Below are 21416 nucleotides of genomic sequence, written 5' to 3' on the forward strand. Positions count from 1 at the left end.
ACCATTTTGATGATGGGCGTACTAACACTGTGGCAAATGTAAGAAATCTGGTGTAGTAATATACGTTTTTTTTTTAATTTATTGGAATTTAAAAAAAAAAAATATATCCACAGAACAATAATAACAACAATAATAAACACCCCCCGGCACCTGTAACAACGCATATAACAAACCCCCCCCAAACCCAATAAACAACAAATAAATTAACAATAAGCAAATTAACTTAACACTATCCCCCTAAAACCCCTTCCCCCCCCCCTGGGTTGCTGCTGCTGCTGCTGACCTATTTCCTTATCGTTGAGCCAGAAAGTCGAGAAATGGCTGCCACCTCCTAAAGAACCCTTGTACCGACCCCCTCAGGGCGAATTTGACCCTCTCCAGCTGAATGAATCCCGCCATGTCATTAATCCAGGGCTCCACGCTCTGAGGTCTCGCATCTTTCCACTGCAGCAAGATCCTCCGCTGGGCTACTAGGGACGCAAAGGCCAAACCATCGGCCTCTTTCGCCTCCTGCACTCCCGGCTCCACCCCAACCCCAAGTATCGTGAGTCCCCAGCCTGGCTTGACCCTGGATCCTACCACCCTTGACACTGTCCTCGCCACCCCCTTCCAGAACTCCTCCAGTGCCGGGCATGGTTCGCTGGACTCCCCGAACACCTGACACACCTGTCTTCGCCCCCAAAGAACCTACTCATTCTAGACCCGGACGTGGGCCCGGTGCAGCACCTTGAACTGGATGAGACTAAGCCTTGCACATGAAGAGGAGGAGTTCACCCTCTCCAGTGCGTCCGCCCATGTCCCCTCCTCAATCTGCTCCCCCAGCTCCACCTCCCACTTAGCCTTCAGCTCCTCTACCGACGCCTCCCCCACCTCCTGTATCACCTGGTAGATGTCAGACACCTTCCCATCCCCGACCCACAACCCCGAAAGCATCCTATCCCTTACCCCCCGCGGGGGCAGCAAAGGGAACCCCTCCACCTGCCGCCTAGCAAACGCCTTGACCTGAAGGTACCTGAACATATTCCCTGGGGGGAGCTCAAACTTCTCCTCCAGTTTACCAAGGCTCGCAAACCTCCCGTCAAATAACAGGTCTCCCAACTTCCTAATGCCCAACCTGTGCCACCCCAGGAACCCGCCATCCATGTTCCCTGGGACAAACCGGTGGTTCCCCCGCAGCGGGGCCTCCACCAAAACACCCCCCCCCCCCCCCCCCCCCGGTGTCGCCTCCGCTGCCCCCAAATTTTGAGGGTAGCCGCCGCCACCGGGCTCGTAGTGTACCTCGTTGGAGGGAGCGGCAGCGACGCCGTTACCGGTGTTTTCAGGCTCGTGCCTCCACAGGACGCCATCTCCATCCGTTTCCATGCTGCCCCCTCCCCATCATTACCCACTTACGTACCATCGAGACGTTAGCCGCCCAATAGTACCCAGAAAGGTTGGGCAGTGCCAGCCCCCGTCTATCCCTGCCCCACTCCAAAAAGACTCTCCTTACCCTCGGAGTCCCGTGCGCCCAAACAAATCCCAGAATGCTGCTGTTCACCCTCCTAAAAAAGGCCCTCGGAACGAAAATGGGGAGGCACTGAAACAAAAACAAAAACCTCTGGGCACTGTCATTTTAACGGACTGTCCTCTACCCGACAACGGCAGCGTGTCCCACCTTTTAAATTCCTCCTCCATCTGCTCCACCAACCTCGTAAAATTGAGCTTGTGCCGAGTCCCCCAGCTCCTAGTCACCTGAACACCCAGGTACCTAAAACTCCTCACTGCCCTCTTTAGCGGGAGCCTACCAATCCCCTCCTCCTGATCTCCCGGGTGTACAACAAACAGCTCACTCTTGCCCAGGTTCAATTTATAGCCCGAGAAACTCCCAAACTCAGCAAGAATCTCCATCACCTCCGGCATTCCCCCCACCGGGTCTGCTACATACAGCAGCAAGTCGTCTGCATACAGCGACACTCGGTGCTCCTCCCCACCTCGCACCAAACCCCTCCACCTCCCCGACTCCCTGAGAGCTATGGCAAGAGGCTCAATTGCCAACGCAAAAAGCAAGGGGGACAGGGGGCACCCCTGCCTCGTCCCACGGTGGAGCCTGAAGTACTCGGACCTCCTCCCATTTGTCGCTACACTCGCCATCGGGGCCTCGTACAGCAACCTCGCCCATTTAATAAACCCCACCCCAAACCCGAACCTCTCCAACACAAGTAGCCCCACTCACCCCTGTCAAAGGCCTTCTGCGCATCCAATGCCACCACAATCTCCGACTCTCCTGCTGCCGGCATCATTATCACATTTAGCAGCTTTCGCACGTTAGTGTTCAGCTGCCTCCCCTTCACAAAACCCGTCTGATCTTCATGTACCACCCCCGGCACCCAGTCCTCTATTCTAGTGGCCAAGATCTTCGCCAGCAACTTGGCGCCCACATTCAGCAGTGAAATTGGCCTGTATGATCCGTACTGCAAGGGGTCCTTATCACGCTTCAGGATCAGGGAAATCAGCGCCCGAGACATCGTCGGGGGCAAAACACCCCCCTCCCATGCCTCGTTAAAGGTCCTAACCAACAGGGGGCCCAACAGGTCCGCGTATTTCTTATAAAATTCAACTGGGAACCCATCCGGTCCCGGCGCCTTCCCTGACTGCATGTGGCCAATCCCTCTGACCAGCTCCTCCAACTCGATCGGCGCCCCCAGTCCCTCCACCTGCTCCTCCTGCACCCTTGGAAATCACAGCCTGTCCAAATAGCTCTCCATTCCCCCTCCCACCACCGGCGGCTCCGACCGGTACAGTTCCCTGTAGAAGTCCCTAAAGACCTCATTGACCTCTGCCCCCGCCGCAGCACATTCCCAACCCTATCCTTCACTCCACCAATCTCCCTAGCCTCGTCCCGCTTACGAAGCTGATGCGCCAGCATCCTGCTCGCCTTCTCTCCATACTCGTAGACCACTCCCTGCACCTTCCTCCACTGTGTCTCCGCCTTTCTGGTGGTCAATAAATCAAACTTGGCCTGCAGGCTACGCCGCTCCCCCAGCAATCCCTCCTCCGGGGCCTCCGTGTACCTCCTATCTACACTCAACCGCTCCCCCACCAGTCTCTCCCTCTCCCTCCTCTCCCTATGGGCTCGGATGGAGATCAGCTCCCCCCTAATCACTGCCTTCAGAGCCTCCCACACCATCCCCACCTGGACCTCCCCAGTATCATTGACCTTGAGGTACCTCTCAATACATCCCTGGACCCTCCTACACACCTCATCAGCCAACAACCCCACGTCCAGACGCCAAAGCGGGCGCTGGTCCCGCACCTCCCCCATCTCCAGATCCACCCAATGCGGAGCATGGTCCGAAATCGCAACAGCCGAATACTCGGCCTCCTCCACCCTCTGGACCAGTCCCCTACTCAGAACAAATAAATCAATGCGGGAATAAACCTTGTGCACATGGGATAAAAAAGAGTACTCCCGAGCCCTCAGCCTCCCGAACCTCCAGGGATCCACTCCTCCCATCTGGTCCATAAACCCCCTCAACACCTTGGCTGCCGCCGGTCTCCTGCCTGTCCTTGAACTAGAACGATCCAGTAGGGGATCCAGCACCGTATTGAAGCCCCCCACCTCCAGGCCAGGAATGCGGCCCAACATACGCCTCATGAAACTAGCATCATCCCAATTTGGGGCGTACACATTTACCAACACCACCCTCTCCCCCTGCAGCTTACTGCTCACCATCACATATCTGCCGCCACTATCAGCCACCACCTCAGACGCCTCAAACGCCGCCCTCTTCCCCACCAGGATCGCCACCCCCCCGGTTCTTCGAGTCGAGCCCTGAATGGAAAACCTGCCCCACCCACCCCTTCCTCAGACGGACCTGGTCTGCCACCTTTAGGTGGGTCTCCTGGAGCATGGCCATGTCCGCCTTCAGCCCCTTCAGATGCGAAAACACCCGGGCCCGCTTAACCGGCCCATTCAACCCCCTCACGTTCCACGTAATCAGCCGGATCAGGGGGCACCCCGCCCCCCTCCCCCGTCGACTAGCCATAGCCCATCGACTGCTCGCCCCTGGCCAGCACCTATTTGGTCTGTTTCCCACGGCGATAGAACCTCACCCCGACCCCCCCCCGACCCAAACCAACTCCTCCCTGGCCAATCCAGCAGCAACCCGGTATTCCCCCCCCCCCCCCCCCCCCCCCCCCCCCCGGGACTAGGACCCCTCCTAGCCGCGATGCTCCCTCCATAGTACTCCCGTGAGCCAGCTGACTTCTGCTGACCTCGGCAGCTCCCGCCCTAACTCCGACCCCTCCCGATATGAGGTCACCCCTCCTCCCCTGCATCAGCTCCTTGGCACCACTTCAGCGCGGGAAAACAGATCTGATAGCCACGACCCTCGCCACCAGCTCCACCCCCCTCGTCCCGCAGCGTGGGAAACCAGAGAAAAGCCCGCGCTTTCACGCTGCCCCACCCCACCCCCAACGCAGCTCCCAAACAGCAGTCCCAACCCATCCACCAACTCCGTACAAACAAAAACACAGATCAACCACAAACCTCAATACCCACCTTAAAACACAAAACCATAGCCAACATCACCCGAAAGCGAGAGAAAAAACAGAAACTGACAGAATAACCAGTAACAGCATAAATAGTGATACAGAAATAAAAAAACTCCCACAGCCCCCAATCTCTAGTTCGAGTCCAACTTTTCAGCCTGCACAAAGGCCCACGCCTCCTCCAGGGACTCAAAATAGTAATGCCGGTCCTTGTAGGTGACCCACAGGCGCGCAGGCGGCAACACGCCGAACTTCACCTGCTTTCCGTGGAGCACCGCCTTCGTCCGGTTGAACCCGCCCCTCCGCTTAGCCACCTCCACACTCCAGTCCTGGTAGATACGCACTACCGAATTCTTCCACTTGCTACTCCTCACCTTCTTGGCCCATCGCCGAACACACTCCCGGTCACTGAACCGATGGAACCGCACCAGCACTGCCCGTAGGGGTTCATTCGCCTTAGGCCGCCTGGCCAGTACTCTGTGTGCCCCCTCCAGCTCCAGGGGCAGATGGAAGGATCCTGCCCCCAACAGCGAGTTCAGCATCACGGCCACATAGGCCGGCAGGTCCGACCTCTCCAGCCCCTCCTCGAGGCCCAGGATCCGCAAGTTCTTCCTCCGTGACCGAAACTCCATCTCCTCGAACCGATCTTGCCACTTTTTATGAAGCGCCTCGTGTATCTCCACCTTCCCCACGAGGGCCGAAACCTCATCCTCGTGCTCAGAGGCCTGCTGCTGCAACTCAAGTATCGCTGCACCCTGGGTTGTCTGGGTCTCCAGCAGCTTACTAGTCGTTACCTTCAGGGATTCCAACAACTCCCCTTTCAGCTCCGTAAAATAGCGCAGAAGGGCTGCCTGCTGCTCCTCCGCCCACTGCCTCCACTCCTCGGGCTCCACCGGCTGCCATTTTGTCCACCTTCCCCTGCTTTTCCAGGGGAGCTGCTGCCGTTTTTCTCCTCGCCCCACTCCGAGTCCGCACCATAAATCCTGGGGGGTTTTGCTCCAGACCCCTTTATCCACCGGGAATCGTCTAATCAGTGTCGTTTGGGGCCCTTAAAAGAGCCCACAAGTCCTATTAAAGCGGGAGCTGCCGAACGTGCGGCTTAGCTCCGCATAGCCGCAACCGGAAGTCTTAATATACGTTTTTAAAATCCTGGTTTGAAAGACAGCTAAACTTTGTGGCTGCGAAAGGTGCAATTAAAATGTTGTAAACGTGAGGCCATCATTCTTGCCTGTATTTGTTTATGAAGAGCGGCCCAATGAGTTTTTGTGATTTCTGGGGATTCCCTGGGGAATAGATGATTAGAGACCTTGTGTTTAAACTTAAGCAAGTAGGTCATGGGATTTGACTAAATGGAGATGATGTAATTAATGGGAGAAGCCAGGGCTGTATCAGACAGAATTTTATTTAGTTGGACAGGAACATCTGCAGAAGGCTGTCAAGAGATTGAACATTAATCTAACAGGATCTTCCTTTCAGTCTCCAAGTTTCTAAAAAGATCTCTTTATCCATTAATTGGTTTTAATATATCAGGTATCCCTATTTTTACGTGGAATTGCTTTTTAAAAATAAATCCAATTAAGGAGCAATTTTTGGCATGGCCAATTCACCTACCCTATACATCCTGGGCGAGACACGGTGAATTAGCAAACGCTACACGGACAGTGACCCAGGGCCAGAATTGAACCCAGGTCCTCGGTGCCATGAGGCAGCAGTGCTAATCACTGCGCACCCTGTTGCCTTGCGTGGAATCAACTTTGGAACCAAGTATCCTTCAATTTTAAAAATTAAAAACAAAATATTGGTGTTCTTTTCTGGTTTCCTAGCAAATGTTGGGGTCTGATCTGGGATCGTAATAACACTAGGAAGTAACCAATTTGACCTTGTTTTCCATGTAACTCACACAGGAGATCACAGCACAAAGTTTTATCTCCACAGTGGGGACATCCTCTAATTGTGTACATGTAGTATGAAAAATATTGAAATCCTGATAGGTACAAACATAGATGTCGTGAATTATTTATGTCCCCATGAAAGTCCTGACGTGGATATTTTTGAATTGCAACCACTTCGACATTTTAATTATTTTTTTCCTTTTGTAGCATCCTGGTGGAGAAGAGGTGCTCTTTGAACAAGCCGGAGGTGATGCCACAGAAAGCTTTGAAGATGTGGGTCATTCATCTGATGCCAGAGATATGTTGAAGCAGTATTTCATTGGAGAACTCGATTTGGTACAAATGTCATTTATCTGAGGCTTCTAGTTTAATATTTTTTGGGGGTTTTTTTTCGATTTGGGGGCAATTTAGCGTGGCCAATCTGCCTACCCTGCATATCTTTGGGTTGTGTGGGGTGAGACCCACGCAGACACTGAGAGAATGTCCAAACTCCACATGGACAGGGGCTGGGTTTGAACCCGGGTCCTTGGCACCACCTTGCTGCCCATATGAATTATTTTTGTAGACTTTTATTTTCTTACACTTGAGTCATGCATAAATATGATTGTAGCATTGCAAAAATTACTTTTATCATCCCCATTGCTATCCTGCATTCTACTGTAACTTTGAAACCAGATACTTGTATTGTTTTCCTTGTCTGTTACTTGTATCACAGCACGCTTGGGTTATTTGCTTCCAAGCTTATAATCTTGGTGATCTGAACACTCGGTCAAAAACCTGAATTCCCATCCTTGCCACATGGGGACCGCAGCAGTTCAAGAAGGTGGCTATACCCCTACTCTTAAGGGTTACGACCTTGGACCAGACCCCAAAGCTTTTGGTGCAATCGAGTTAGGGGCCTCTAACCTTTCATTTAAATGAGACAAAATTTGAGATCCAAGACACAACCAAGAAAATAAAGCCACAGTATTCCACGGTTACATATAGCGTATCTATCTTGCTCTCCAGCATTCAGGATTGATTGTGGGAGTTGCTGGCAAGACCAGCTTTTATGGTCCATCCCTAATTGTCCTTGACTGAGTGACTTGCTAGGCAATTGCAGAGAACAGTTAGAGTCAAATACATTGCTGTGGTTCTGGTACCCTACGTAGGCCAGTCCAAGTAAGGATGGCAGATTTCCTTCCCTGAAGGACATTAGCGAACCATTTGGGCTTTTACAACAATTATTAGTTTTATGGCTGCCGCCATTATTAGGACTAGGTTTATTATCTTCTAAATTTATCAATGGTATTAATATTCCACCTGCTGCCATGGTGAGATTTGAACTCCTGCCCCCAGAAGATTTGCCTGGGTCTCTGGATTTCTCATGCAGTGTCATTACCACTCCACGATCCTAGAATTTACAGTGCAGAAGGAGGCCATTCAGCCCATCGAGTCTGCACAGGCCCTTGGAAAAGGCATCCCTTCTCTTCACCCTATCCCCATAACCCAACATAACCTTTTGGATACTAAGGGGCAATTTAGTGTGGCCAATCCACCTAACCTGCACATCTTTGGACTGTGGAAGGAAACTGGAGCACCTGGAGGAAACCCACAAAGACACGGGGAGAATGTGCAAACTCCACACAGTCTCCCGAGGGTGGAATTGTACCAGCATCCCTGGAGCTGTGAGGCAGCAGTGCTAACCACCATGCTGCCCCTAATCATCTCCCCATGTGATGCATGTGAATTACAGCCATACTGCACGATCAATGGCAGATGCAACCAAGGCACATCCCTCTGATTTCTCAGCAGCTCACCGAGGAGTCAGTAAACACAGTTGTTCAATCTCATTGGCATTCATCTTTCTCATGAGAGATTGCAGTCTTCATTTTCAAAGTTTAAGCCTTGGTACTCTCTCCATAGGTTACTCCCACTTGCACTGCCTTAATGATGGCACACCTCACAGGGTTTCAATCTTGTATTCCAAGACTCCACTCCCTAGACTAGATTCCCAAGTCTGCACTCCAGCACCAACTCTCAAACACAAATTCAGATCTTTGGCCTTGCTGAGCAGAACATTCTCTAAGGGCCTCCCTTTGCTGCCACGGCTGAAGTATAAAATCACCAACCTTCTGCCTTCTTTGATACCCAGGGCTTCTCCCAAGTCCTCATTCCTGCCAACTGCAGCTCTTGTTCTGCTTGGAGCTCTCCCTGCAGGGATCTCTCCCTTTTCCCTGCCTGAGATTCTTTGATAGTGGCATTCCACTCTTGGGTCACATGATCCAATTTTCATGCCATTTCTTTTCATGCAGTCACATTGGTCCCACAGTTGTCCTGAAGAACTGCAAAATGCCTGATTGTGCGTACTCTGCCTGCTCCCATTGCGCAAATGCATGGAGGTCTGTCAGGGCGGAGTTCCCAACCCCCGCTTGTCGAGAAGGTATGTTTAGATCTTGTAACTCAAGGAGAATTAGGGATGGGCCTTGCGAATGCCACGAAAGTCAAATGAAATCAATCTGGGGCAAGCAGGGGTTTCAGGTATTCTCTAATATTTAACATTTTTCTCTCTCTCTCTCTCTCCTCTCTCTCTCTCTCTCTCTCTCTCTCTCTCTCTCTCTCTTCCCCCCCCCCCCCCCCCCCCCCCCCCCCCCCCCCAGTTTGAATGGAAAGGGGCGGGTGATATGACTAAATATTCCATTGGAACTCTGATGTGGGAGGAATATGTCCCAGCATTCCATGACATAGCATGCTAGCTACTGCAAAATACTTACTGCCTCCATTCATCTTCATTTTGGAATATGGAGATGTGGGAAAAAAAATCTGAGTTTCTTTCTTGATTAAGTGGAATCTCTGCCACAAACTTGATGCTAACCATAGTAAATTAAGCTGCTTAAGGGTGCAAGTTTGCATTTAAAAAAAAATAAATAAATAAACTTTTGATTGCTTTTGTATGGAGCAGTATACCTTCAGGAAACATTTTTAATTTTTCAATTTATCTATCTTTATTGCAGTCCATTTATGTTGTCTTTAACGATTAATTTCTCTTTTTTTTAATACATGTATAGGCTGATCGAAGAAAGGAAAATTCAAAGGTAATGATTTTTGTTGTTCATGTTGATTCTGAATAAATATCTTGCGGGTGTGTGTGTGTGTTTGAACCATTCAATCTCTAATTGAGAACATTTGTTGAGAATTACTGCTGGTAATATGGTTAAGGGCTTTCATTGTCTCTTCCAATTTATCAATTTATATTCAAAATATTTAATTCCAATATTATTAAAACATCGTTCACTTCATGTGTTTTATCATTGATAAAGTTCAAAACATTGATTTCATTGTCCATTTAAAAGGAGCATTGTGTTAATACAAAAGGTATTTTCAGTAGGTTGTCTGAACAGCACACAACAAAATATTTGCCTTATTTTTTATGAATGTCCTTTTTGCATATCGCTTGGTATGACATACCGCAGTCCATGTGTTGTAGGAGCTCCTACTGTGCTATTAGGGAGGAAGTTCCAGGATTTTTACCCAGCCACAGTGAAGGTACAGCGAGACATTTCCAAGTCAGGATGGTGAGGGACTTGGAGGGAAACCTCCAGGTGGTGGTGTTGCCATGTATCTGCTGCCCTTGTCCTTCTAGATGATAGTGGTCGTGGATTTGGAAGGTGCTGCCTAAGGAGCCTTGGTGAATTCCTGCAGTGCGTCTTGTTGCTGCTGTGTGTTGGTGGTAGAAGGAGTGAATGCTTGTGCAAGGGGTGCCAATCAAGCTTTCCCCAGGATGGTGTTGAGCTTCTTGAGTGTTGTTGGAGCTGCACTCATCCAAGCAAATGGGGAGTATTCCAATACACTCCTGACTTGTGTCTTGTAGATGGTGGGCAGGCTTTGGAAGGTCAGGAGGTGAGTTACTTGCTGCAGGATTCCTAGCCTCTGACCTGCTTTTGTGGCCACAGTATTTATATGGCTAGTCCAATTCAGTTTGTGGTTAATGGTAGCCCCCAGAATGTTGGCAGTGGGGACAATGGCAGTACCATCGCTGAATTCAAGGGGGATTGTCTGATTCTCTCTTATTGGCGATGGTCGTTGCCTGGCCTTTGTTTGGCTCGAATGTTATTTGCCACTTGTCAACACAAGCCTGGATATTGTCTAGGTCTTGCTGAATTTGCAGCTGAGGATGGTTGGGCTTCGAGCACTATCCTGAGGAACTCCTGCACTGATGTCCTGGGACTCAGATGATTGACCTCCAACCATCTTCCTTTGTGGCAGGTATGGTTCCAACCAGTGGAGAGTTTTTCCCCCCGGTTCCCATTCTCCTCAAATCTGCTTCGGTTTCCTCCAGGTCCTCCGGTTTCTTCCCACAGTCCAAAGATGTGCAGGGTAGGTGGATTGGCCATGCTAAATTGAACCTCAGTGAACAAAAGGTTAGTTTGGGTTATGGGGATAGGGTAGCAGTGTGGTCTTAAGTAGGGCGCTCTTTCCAAGAGCGGGTGCAGACACGATCGGCCGAATGGCATGCTGCTGAACTGCAAATTCTACGATGCCTTACACGATCAAATGCTACCTTGATGTCGAGGGCAGTCACTTGCCTCACCTCTGGAGTTCAGCTCTTTTCCATGTTTGAAGCACTTGTGTAATGAGGTCAGGAGCTAAGTGGTCCTGGCAGATCCCAAACTTGAGTGTCAGTGAGCAATGTATGACTATTAAGTGGTGCTTGGTAGCACTGTTGATGGCAGCACACACTCTCACTCTCACTCTCACTCTCTCACTCTCACTCTCACTCTCACTCTCACTCACTCTCACTCTCTATCATTCCCTCTCATTCGCTCTCATTCTCTCTCTCTCTCTCTCTCTCTCTCTCTCTCTCTCATACTCTCTCTTACTCTCACTCTCTCTCACTCTCTCTCACTCTCTCTCACTCTCTCTCACTCTCTCTCTCTCTCTCTCCCTCTCCCCCTCTCTCCCTCTCTCCCTCTCTCCCTCTCTCCCTCTCTCCCTCTCTCCCTCTCTCCCTCTCTCCCTCTCTCCCTCTCTCCCTCTCTCCCCCTCTCCCCCTCTCCCCCTCTCCCCCTCTCCCCCTCTCCCCCTCTCCCCCTCTCCCCCTCTCCCCCTCTCCCCCTCTCCCCCTCTCCCCCTCTCCCCCTCTCCCCCTCTCCCCCTCTCCCCCTCTCCCCCTCTCCCCCTCTCCCCCTCTCCCCCTCTCCCCCTCTCCCCCTCTCCCCCTCTCCCCCTCTCCCCCTCTCTCCCTCTCTCCCTCTCTCCCTCTCTCTCACTTCTAATGATTGAGAGTAGACTGATGGTAATTGACCAGGTTGGATTTGTCCTCCTTTTTGTGTACAGTACATACCTGGGCAATTTTCGACATTGCCGGGTAATGCCCATGTTGCAGCTGTACTGGAACAGCTTGGCTCGGGATGTGGTAACTTCTGGAGCACAAATCTTCAATACTATTGCCGGAATATAGAATAGAATTCCTACAGTGCAGAAGGAGGCCATTCTACACCTCTGCTCCGAAAGAGCACTCCACCTGGGCCCTATCCCCACTTTAAAAAAAAGTTTCCTCTTTGCATAATTTGTGCTGAATTCCATTATATTCCATAATTGAATAGAATATCTGAATAATTAGATTGATACCCCTTTCTCTCTACACTTCCCCCACCTGCTGATCACCTCACTCAATATCATTCAAAATAGCATCATACATGGACTTAAAATATTCTCCAGCTCTTATTTGTCTGTGTCCATCTTGTGGATTCTTCTCACCAGGTTTATGTGCTACCAGGCCCTTAATTGTTCTAATCCAAATCATTTCCCTTCCTACTTTAATTTTGTTTATTTTGACAGGTATTGGTATGTCTAATTCATAGAATCATGCCCTAAGGGGAATTTACCGAGGCAAATTCACCTAACTGCACATCTTTGGACTGTGGGAGGAAACCGGAGCACCCACAGGAAACCCAGGCTGACATGGAGAATGTGCAAACTCCACACAGTCACCCGAGGTCGGAATCGAACCCTGGTTCCTGGCACAGTGGTTAGCACTGAGACAGTAGTGCCAGCCACTGTGCCGTCCCTATTCTATCCCGATTGTTTGAAAATCAGTTTTTATGTGGAGTGATCAATTAATGATGTTGGTTCACTGTACCAACCCCATTAATTATTTTATGCCATCTTGTTTGTTAAGTAGTGTGCATGCCTGAGACCTGTTCTTCAATGCATTATTCCAAGTACTTTTAAACCCTTGAATTGGCCCATTTGAAGCTGGTTTCCTGCATATTAGTTACTTCACACTTAAGGCACACTTATCAGTGCCTTCAGTGTCATGCCACACATTCTTGAATTCCTTGTGATCTTATCAAAAGGTCTCAAAGTTATTGCTTATTCTGCCATGCCTGATTTATATGCTTTGGATGGTGGCCAGAGTATCAAATTCTGTTCTCTTAAACTTAAAAAAAATCATAGACAAGACACAAATATCACTAAGAGAAAATTATCAATTTAATAGCCTCATCTATACTCTCCTTTCTTTTTTTCTTTAGAAATTTAGAGTACCCAATTCATTTTTTTCCAATTAAGGGGCAATTTAGCGTGGCCAACCCATCTGCCCTGCACATCTTTGGGGGGTGGGCCAAACCCACGCAAAAACGGAGAATGTGCAAACTCCATATGGACAGTGTCCCAGAGCAAGGATCGAACCTGGGATCTCGTTGCCGTGAGGCAGCAATGCTAACCACTGTGCCACCGTGTTGCCATCTATACTCTCCTTTGGCTAGAATCTACATCAATGCCAGATTGAAATATTTAATTGAATTGCACCCAATATCCCAATCCCTATTTGCTTCCTGCCTCCATCTTCCACCCTCAATTACTTCATCCTATCCAGTTTGATGCTAGTTATGGTCTTATTCCAATCGTGAACTCTGGAGAAATCTTGCAGTCCAAAAAATATTCTGATATCTTTAAAACAGAAATCAAACTTTTTGATTGCTTGTTGTTTATCTTAGATGACATTTTAAAAAATAATTTGCTAGATTTCCCCTTCCAGAATTGTCCCAAATTCAAATAAGTTATGTTGGGCTGACAGATTTCTATCACATTTATTTCATCTCCTCTTGAAAAGAAACTTTGTTCATATATCCCTGAAAACGACCTAAACCATGTATGTGTATGTTCTCGTTATCTGCCAGATTCCACTTTTAATTTTGTCCCACATTGTTCAACTGTCGCCCATCCTATTGCACAGGGAGGAGGTCATTCAAGCCTGCTGTGCCATTCATTATGATCATGGCTGATCATCAAGTTCAATACCTTGATTTCCCCCCCTCCACCCACCAAATATCCCTTAATTCCTTTAGCCTCAAGAGCTACACATCAGTCCTAAAAGGTTTACCCCTTATCCTCAAACTATGAACCTGAATTCTGGACTGCCCCACTGGTCCTATTATTCTCCCATCACAATGTCTAACTTTCTTAAATGAGTGAATTGGTTCAATCGCCAGTCCTAGAGATAATTCCAGCCATTGGGTATCCACCTATGGTAAAATATTTTATGCACCACTAAATGACCATGAACCTATAATTAAAATTCTATTCAGCACAAAAATTTAGATGATCTCATTCTTCACCCGTCACAATCCCTGTTTCTTCTTGGTTTTGGATCTGCATAAGGGCCAGTCAATTTATGGTTCAGTGGTAGTATACATTCCTGAGTCGGTTCCACTGACTTGTGTGCCACCCAAGGGACCTTTCAGCACAAACTCTAGGCTAACTAGACCAGTGCACCACTGAGAGTGCTGGACTATTGGATTTGCTTGCCTTTCAGATGAGAAGTGCAACCGAGGCTCAGTCTGCCCACTCGAGTAATATTATGGGTGGTACAGTGGCACTGTTGCTTCACAGCTCCAGGGTCCCAGGTCCGATTCCCGTTTGGGTCACTTTCTGTGTGGAGTCTGAAAGTTCTCCCCGTGTCTGCGTGGGTTTCCTCCGGGTGCTCCACAAATCCCGAAAGACGTGCTGAAAGGTGATTTGGATATTCTGAATTTTCCCTCTGTGTGCCCAAACAGGCGCCGGAATGTGGCGACTCGGGGCTTCACTGCAGTGTTAATGTAAGCCTACTTGTGACAATAAAGATTATTATTATTAAAGATCTTATGGCTCTATTTTGAAAAAGAGCAGGGTGTTCTAATAAATGCCAACACCACTTGTACAGATTATTTGGTCATTCTTGCACTGTTTTTGTGTGATCTTGCAATGCACACAATATTTTGCCCGTTTGCTACGGAACAGCACTAACTACACGTCAAAATTAGCTTATTTGTTGTAAAGCAGTTCGGGGCATCCTGAAGTGAAAATGCTATAAATGCAGGACTTTATGTTTAATTATGTTGTCAGTCGCAGATATTTAACAGGATATTTTATAAATTATGGAAACTTTTTGGTGGCACTTTGTCCATATTGTTTTTGTAAATTGCTTTTTTTTGTTTTGAATCTTTACTAAGCCACAAGAAGGTTGGTTTTAATTACAGTCTTTTACCTCTATGTCACGTATCTTGTCTTTTTAAATAACTTGCATATCTTTGAAAAACTCTGAATGAATGTGCTAAATATTTTTCTCCTTTTCCACACAGGATGTTTTAATTACAACATCATCAAGCCATTCCAGGTATAGTAGACTTAAATAGCACTGGTTCCCATGCAATTAGAAATTTGGGAGTGTGATGAGATCATGGAAGGGAAAGGGAAGGGAAGGGGGTTTCCGGGATGGATTGGTTTTCAAGAAGGTTGCAATGACATCTCACTGTGAGGCAAAAGCTTGAAACTGTTTGTCCAGAGCTAAAAAGCAGTCAGTTAGGTTAACAACTGGGTACTGCTCCAGATCCCCAAGCCAGGACCTTGTTTCCATTAGAGTTTAGAAGAGTAAGAGGGAACTTGATTGAAACATACACAAAAGTCCAGCCTGTCTATCCAACCCACCCACTCCAGGTATTCGTCTAGTAAATCTTCTCTGAACTGCTTCCAATTTATTACGTGCATCCTTATATAGAGACTGATACTGTACACAGTGCTCCAAATAATAATCTTTTATTGTCACAAGTAGGCTACGTTAACACTGCAATGAAGTTACTTTGAAAGGCTGCTAATCACCACATTCCGGCGCCTGTTTGGGTCACAGAGGGAGAATTCAGAATTCTCAGCTGGTGCGGAATTGAACTCTCGTTGATGGGCCTTGTTCTGCAATACAAACCAGCGGTCTAGCCCACTGAGCTAAACCAGCCCTAATGTGGTCTCACTGTGCTCTGTATAACTGAAGCATAACCTCCTACTTTTGTATTCCATTCTCCTTTCCATAAATAACATTCTATTAGTTTTTTTAATTATTTGCTCTACATACCTTGCATTTGAGTGCATAATCTCTCATAAATGAAGCCCAGATTATAATCGTGAAAGATTTCTTGGGTACTGGAGAAATTTGATAGTATCAAAGCAAGCCACAATTGTATGGGCCCCCATCATTTACGCTGTCTGCATTGAGAAGTAGTTCTAATCATTTGTCATTACCATGGTGTCGATTTCAAAGTTTCGTGGGCTAATTATTCGCTAATGTACTTAAGTTCTGCTGAGTCTCGACAGCATTAGACCTTCAAGTAGCTCTGGACAGCTATTTTCATGAGCAATTATGGGCAACAGTAAAATTGTAGAGACTTCAGGCAGATTTATGCAGATGGTTTTACCCATGAACTGCAGTGGGATTGTACCTTTTTTGTTTCTCCACCACCTCCAGTTTTATAAGTATTCTAAACCATAGACAGCTTGATTAAAATTTTGGAATAATTTACTTTAACATTAGGGGAGTTTAAGATGACGCTGGACACAATGCTCAGAGTTGTAGTACTAAATGAATGAGGTTCAAAAGGCTAAAAAGACTCTTGTTTTGTCCTTACATTTTCTGTGTTTTCTTAACACCCCTTCCTAAAATAGATGTTCGGCTGCCATGAGTGCATGCTTGTATATCTTAAATTCATGACGTGCAGCACCAAACAGTGGAAAAGTGCTGCAAGGAGGACAAAAAACTCAATTTCTACTAAATTGTCTCCCAATCAGTAGTGGTCATCTTTGGAACGCTTGCATTGCATTCATTTTGCTTGCAGAGATGTCTGTGGTTCCCTACCACAACTGTTGCTAATCCCTGGGATTTGATCTGCTCTGATAGTGGCAATTGAATGTTGAGTGTCACTGGGTTGTGTTTTTGTAGTTATTACTGTTTTCCTGTGCAAGTATTTAAGTTTGTGTCTAGAATTTGTTGAATTAGAATTAAAGCTTTCACCCTCTCAAAAAGAAACAAAATCTGCTAAAATTGATTTGTTACTGGATTTCTGTATTTTCTGTACATGCATGCACTAGTTTAATTCCTATCAACAAAAATAAAGCTTTAGTTTTTGTTTTAAACCATGTGAATATTTTACATGCATTAGTTTAAAAAAATGTTTTCTTTTCTAGTTGGTGGACAAACTGGCTAATTCCTGCATTTGCAGCCGGTGTTGTTGGACTCATGTATCGCTTCTACCTAGCAGAGACCAAAAGTTCATCCTGAGGCATTCATTTTCTTTGGTGGGTTGAGGTGGACAAGGTGTCCACTAACACCCCTATGTCTCCAATGTTTTATTGATGATAATTGGATATTATACAATTATGTATTCAGCTTCTTGCAGATTTAGCATTGAAATTAATATTTTTTCCATTCTATGCACTAATTAGTGAAGTGGATTATAACAGAGATTCACAAGGAATATACAACCAATTCAACAATGAAAATTTCTTTTATTAGAGTTCTATTTTCCTATTTCTGTCTTCTTGCAAGGTGAAATGTTTAAGATGACTTTTAAATAAAGAGCACATTGCGTTTTGAAGAATTTAGTTACACTGACCTGCACATGCTCATCTATGTTGAGCCTTTGACAAACATGAGCATTGTGTTAACAGTTTCAATATTGCACCATTTCAATATGTTCCATTCATTTTCCCTCTTTCCTAAAATATTTTTCACTGAACTGCCTAAGTCGTTGATTACTGCTCTTATGTATGTGTCCATTGTAAAAGAACAGCAATGGCTTGTAACACTTTTGGATATTAATGCAGATATTTGAAGTTTACTCCATGAAACACTTGCCTGTGAGGTTTTTCAGCCACATAACATAAAGTGAAATATACAGCCAAAAATATGTGGAAGCTGTTATTTGTTATTTATCCCTTTCACCTTTTGAAGGTAACAACTCATGGTAACAATAGTTAGTTCCATGGATGATGTTTATCTGGGCAGGTTGTTTGATCTTTGGAACAGTCACAGCTGACCTTAACCTTGCTCAGTCACAGGGTTTGTACTCACTTCCAGTAGGTGGCACTAAATAGTGGAGTGTTGACTGGGTTGGGATTCAGTCCATATTTCTTTGGTTTCTCACCTTAGCTTAATAATACAGATATTGAAGTGACTGCCACTGTTGCTAGTTTCAGACTGTGCAACTCTGAACAGACGAAAGATGCCCATTGAGCCATAAGGATAATGTAATTATTATAGCTGTCTTAAAGTAATGTGGTTTAGTGCACTTTCCACACATGGAAAACCTTTCCCCCAACCCCTTACATAAATTCTTAGCCTTGAGGAGAAGGTTCAACAGTCCATAAATTGCTGTGGTTTTCTCCTCTTTCCCTCATCTTAGACAGCACTGACCAATCTTGTACTTAACCTGTATGTGAATTCTGCCAGTGCTATTTAATGCAGGTAGTTATTTTTGCATGCATTGTTGCAGATTTGTATTCTTAATGTCACCTATTAAATTGTTTCCATTTATGGAACTTCATTGTAATGCATACATTTTGTATCTAACTTCGTAAGATTCTGTATCCATCTGTGTAAGATTCTGGATTATATGTACCTGTCAGATCTATGTATATTTTGCAGCTGTGAATTTTCAGTAGAGTCCCAAAATGGACTTTTCACACACAAGATGTTGGATATTTATTGCATTCAGTGCAGTGCTTTTTGTGCAAAATTCTTCATGGTGGCCTATCAGCTAATGAACTAAAAAATAAAATACTTTTCTAAGTTACTCGAGAAGGGTAATTCGCAATAAACACAGATAATAGTGGAAAATCCTAACTGGTCTGGTAGCATCTGTGGAGTGAGAAATAAAGTAACCACTTCAGGTTAAATATGATTCTTTGAAAATTTGGTAATTCACCTGTTTGTCTACACAATCAATGTACATTAATTTATTACAACAGCTGGTGTACAGATGCAAATCTTATCGTACTTAATGCAAAAATATTCAGCTATAAATATTTTCAGGCACTGCTATATGCAATTACATTGTGCATCATCTATATCTAGCATATAGTATGTTTTGGGGTCACTGCATAAAATAAATGTTAACTTGACCACAACGTTTTTGTTACCATAATGTTATTGTTGCACTGATTTTTAGTTCACCTACTGACAATATTGACTTGCATGCTAATATCTATTTACTGTATTGTGTAATGCTTGCACTAATGAGTAACTATTGAAGTCTATATATGTCTTTGAAACAGTTGTAAAAACAATCCAGCCATTAATGTGACTCAAAACTTGGGTTTATTTACGCATTTTCTTCCTCTTTCCTGAAGAAATAAGCACTAAAATTAGGCCTGGGGTTGGTGATCTGATTTTTGTTTCACCTGTTGTGATCTACACAGTGGACTTTGCAACTTTCACTTCAGAAGCTAAAAATGTAAATTAAAAACAATTGAAGTTCCAATCAGAATTTTTTGGATAATAGATTTCCAAATTTACAGGAGCACTGCCATTTGCTTTTGGTCCCAGGATTGATTCCCGCTTGCGTCACTGTCTGTGCGGAGTTTGCACGTTCTCCCCATGTCTGTGTGGATTTCATCCGGGTGCTCCGGTCTCCTCCCAGAAGTCTCAAAAGATGTGCTTGTTAGGTGAATTGGACATTCTGAATTCTCCCTCAGTGTACCTGAACAGGCGCTGTAGTATGGCGACTAGGGGCTTTTCACTAACTTCATTGCAGTGTTAATGTAAGCCTACTTGTGACAATAATAAAGATTATTATTAAACTAAACAGTAGGAGGACTGGCTAGAGACTTGGGCAGTTAGGAATTTGGGACCAAAGAGTGGCATATGGTGCAGTGGTTAGCACTGGGACTACAGCGCTGAGGACCTGGGTTTGAATCCCGGCCCTGGATTACTGACGGGTGGAGTTTGCACATTCTCCCCGTGTTTGCGTGGGTTTCACCTCCACAACCCAAAGATGTGCGGGTTAGGCGGATTGGCCACACTAAATTGCCCCTCAATTGGAAAAAATTATAATTGAGTACTCTTTTTTTTAAATAAAATTTTTTTTTATAATTTGGGTACCAAAAACCAACAGCTGAAACATTTATTGGAGATCTTTTCTTCTTGAGTTTTCAGACTTTGTTGTTTTATGTAGCCCATATTGATAGAGCTGGAAAATTTGAAATGCACATCTGCTTTGATCATTGCCTCCTGTTGTCCAATGGCATATGGTGATTTTGAAGTAAATGAACTTCTGAATGTTTCTATGATATGGTCAAGCCATAGCTGAGAATGCAAATAAATATATCAACTTTTCTTCCTTCCTAGAACTATCTCCATTACTTTGCCTGAATGATGATTATTCATTTTTTAGCTTAATGAGTTTGGAAGTTGATTTGATTTCTGAGCCATTTGAGGAGTTACTGCCAACCCCAATCCTGTCCTCACTTATCCTTTCGTAGGCAGACTTCTAGCAAGCATCAAAGTGAAAACTGAGCCAGATTTGTTTTAGGGTCTTTGAGGTCAGTTGTGTCTTCAAACGTACTGCTGTGTTTGAGATCACTTAACTTATCACAGTCTGGGAATTAAATCTGGCAGTGTAGTTTGTCATCTGTTTGGTTCAGATACTCGATAAAATTATGCCTTCAAGGGAGTCCATTTATTTCTAATTATTAGAACAAAAGTAAGATTCTTACTGTCTGCAATTATAAACATTAAATTGCATCCAACATTAATACACATGTAAAATTCTTATCAGTTCTGATTGTTCAAATCTCAGTAATGCTGCTAGATAAGAGATCTTGATTTGTGGTCTGGCACATAACGTGCTACAAATATGAGTGGTTGAATTAAGTTGATATTGACCTGGGTGCCTGTTAACTTTAGAGAGACTCTTGTTTTTTTAAATCCTGTTTTCCTATTCCTTGCAACTGGAATTTTCTTTACCATATACATCGACTGCTTCTGAATTGTTGGTGTGGATTTAATGGGCTATTTGTGATAAAGCTAAGTTTGTCTCGGTTCGGAAAAAATAAGCACCGTGACAGTTCATTTTATTGATCTATCACCCCCATAATTGAAAATTGATGTTCTATGGATGATCACTTTTGCAAATTTCATAATGCATTATCAACATTTTTTTAAAAAATCTGATTTTTGAGCAATACAAACAAGAATTGATGTGTTTTTGTTAAGTGCTTGTATTATTATAGATGGAAAATGTGAATGTTTTCCCCCTGCTGGATCTGTTTAAATTGGAGAAGGAATCATGAGTGCTAATTATCTGTAACTATCACATGGGTGTTCTGTATATTTAGCCTTTACTTTCAAATTTCTTCATTTAAAGAAGTTTTATTTGATCTCAGTTGAAATGTATGTACTATATATTTATAAATTCTCTACTTTGATTGCTTATCTACCTGTACTGCCATTCTCTTAACTTTATAATAAATGGGAAGAAACAGTATTAATTCTCCTCTACCAATTTATATTCCACCATTAACCCTACCAAGACAGTTTGAAGGAAATTATTTTAGCTCAAAGAAAAATCAATTAGTAAATTGCTATATTTTAATTGCCATATTTATTCCTTGTTGCATTTGTCTTCTGTATAAAAAAAAAAGGGGGGGTCTAGTGATTAATAGTAAATAGGAGAACAGTCATGCAGTAACTTGAGGCCACAGACCCAG

The 21416-nt window shown here is 45.2% G+C and overlaps 1 protein-coding gene across 1 annotated transcript in view; it reads left to right on the forward strand.

The window, feature by feature from the left end:
* LOC119971188 (cytochrome b5) overlaps positions 1–21193 on the forward strand; it is a 49400-nt gene extending 28207 nt beyond the window's left edge. Inside the window, exons 2-5 of the mRNA XM_038806396.1 lie at positions 6630–6758; positions 9470–9496; positions 15026–15060; positions 16896–21193. Coding sequence (XP_038662324.1) covers positions 6630–6758; positions 9470–9496; positions 15026–15060; positions 16896–16989 — 285 coding nt within the window. The 3' untranslated portion in view covers positions 16990–21193. The remainder of the gene's footprint in view (positions 1–6629; positions 6759–9469; positions 9497–15025; positions 15061–16895) is intronic.
* Positions 21194–21416: the final 223 nt, after the last annotated feature.

Source organism: Scyliorhinus canicula, chromosome 9 (assembly GCF_902713615.1).
Source record: "Scyliorhinus canicula chromosome 9, sScyCan1.1, whole genome shotgun sequence".
NCBI classification, from domain to species: Eukaryota; Metazoa; Chordata; class Chondrichthyes; order Carcharhiniformes; family Scyliorhinidae; genus Scyliorhinus; species Scyliorhinus canicula.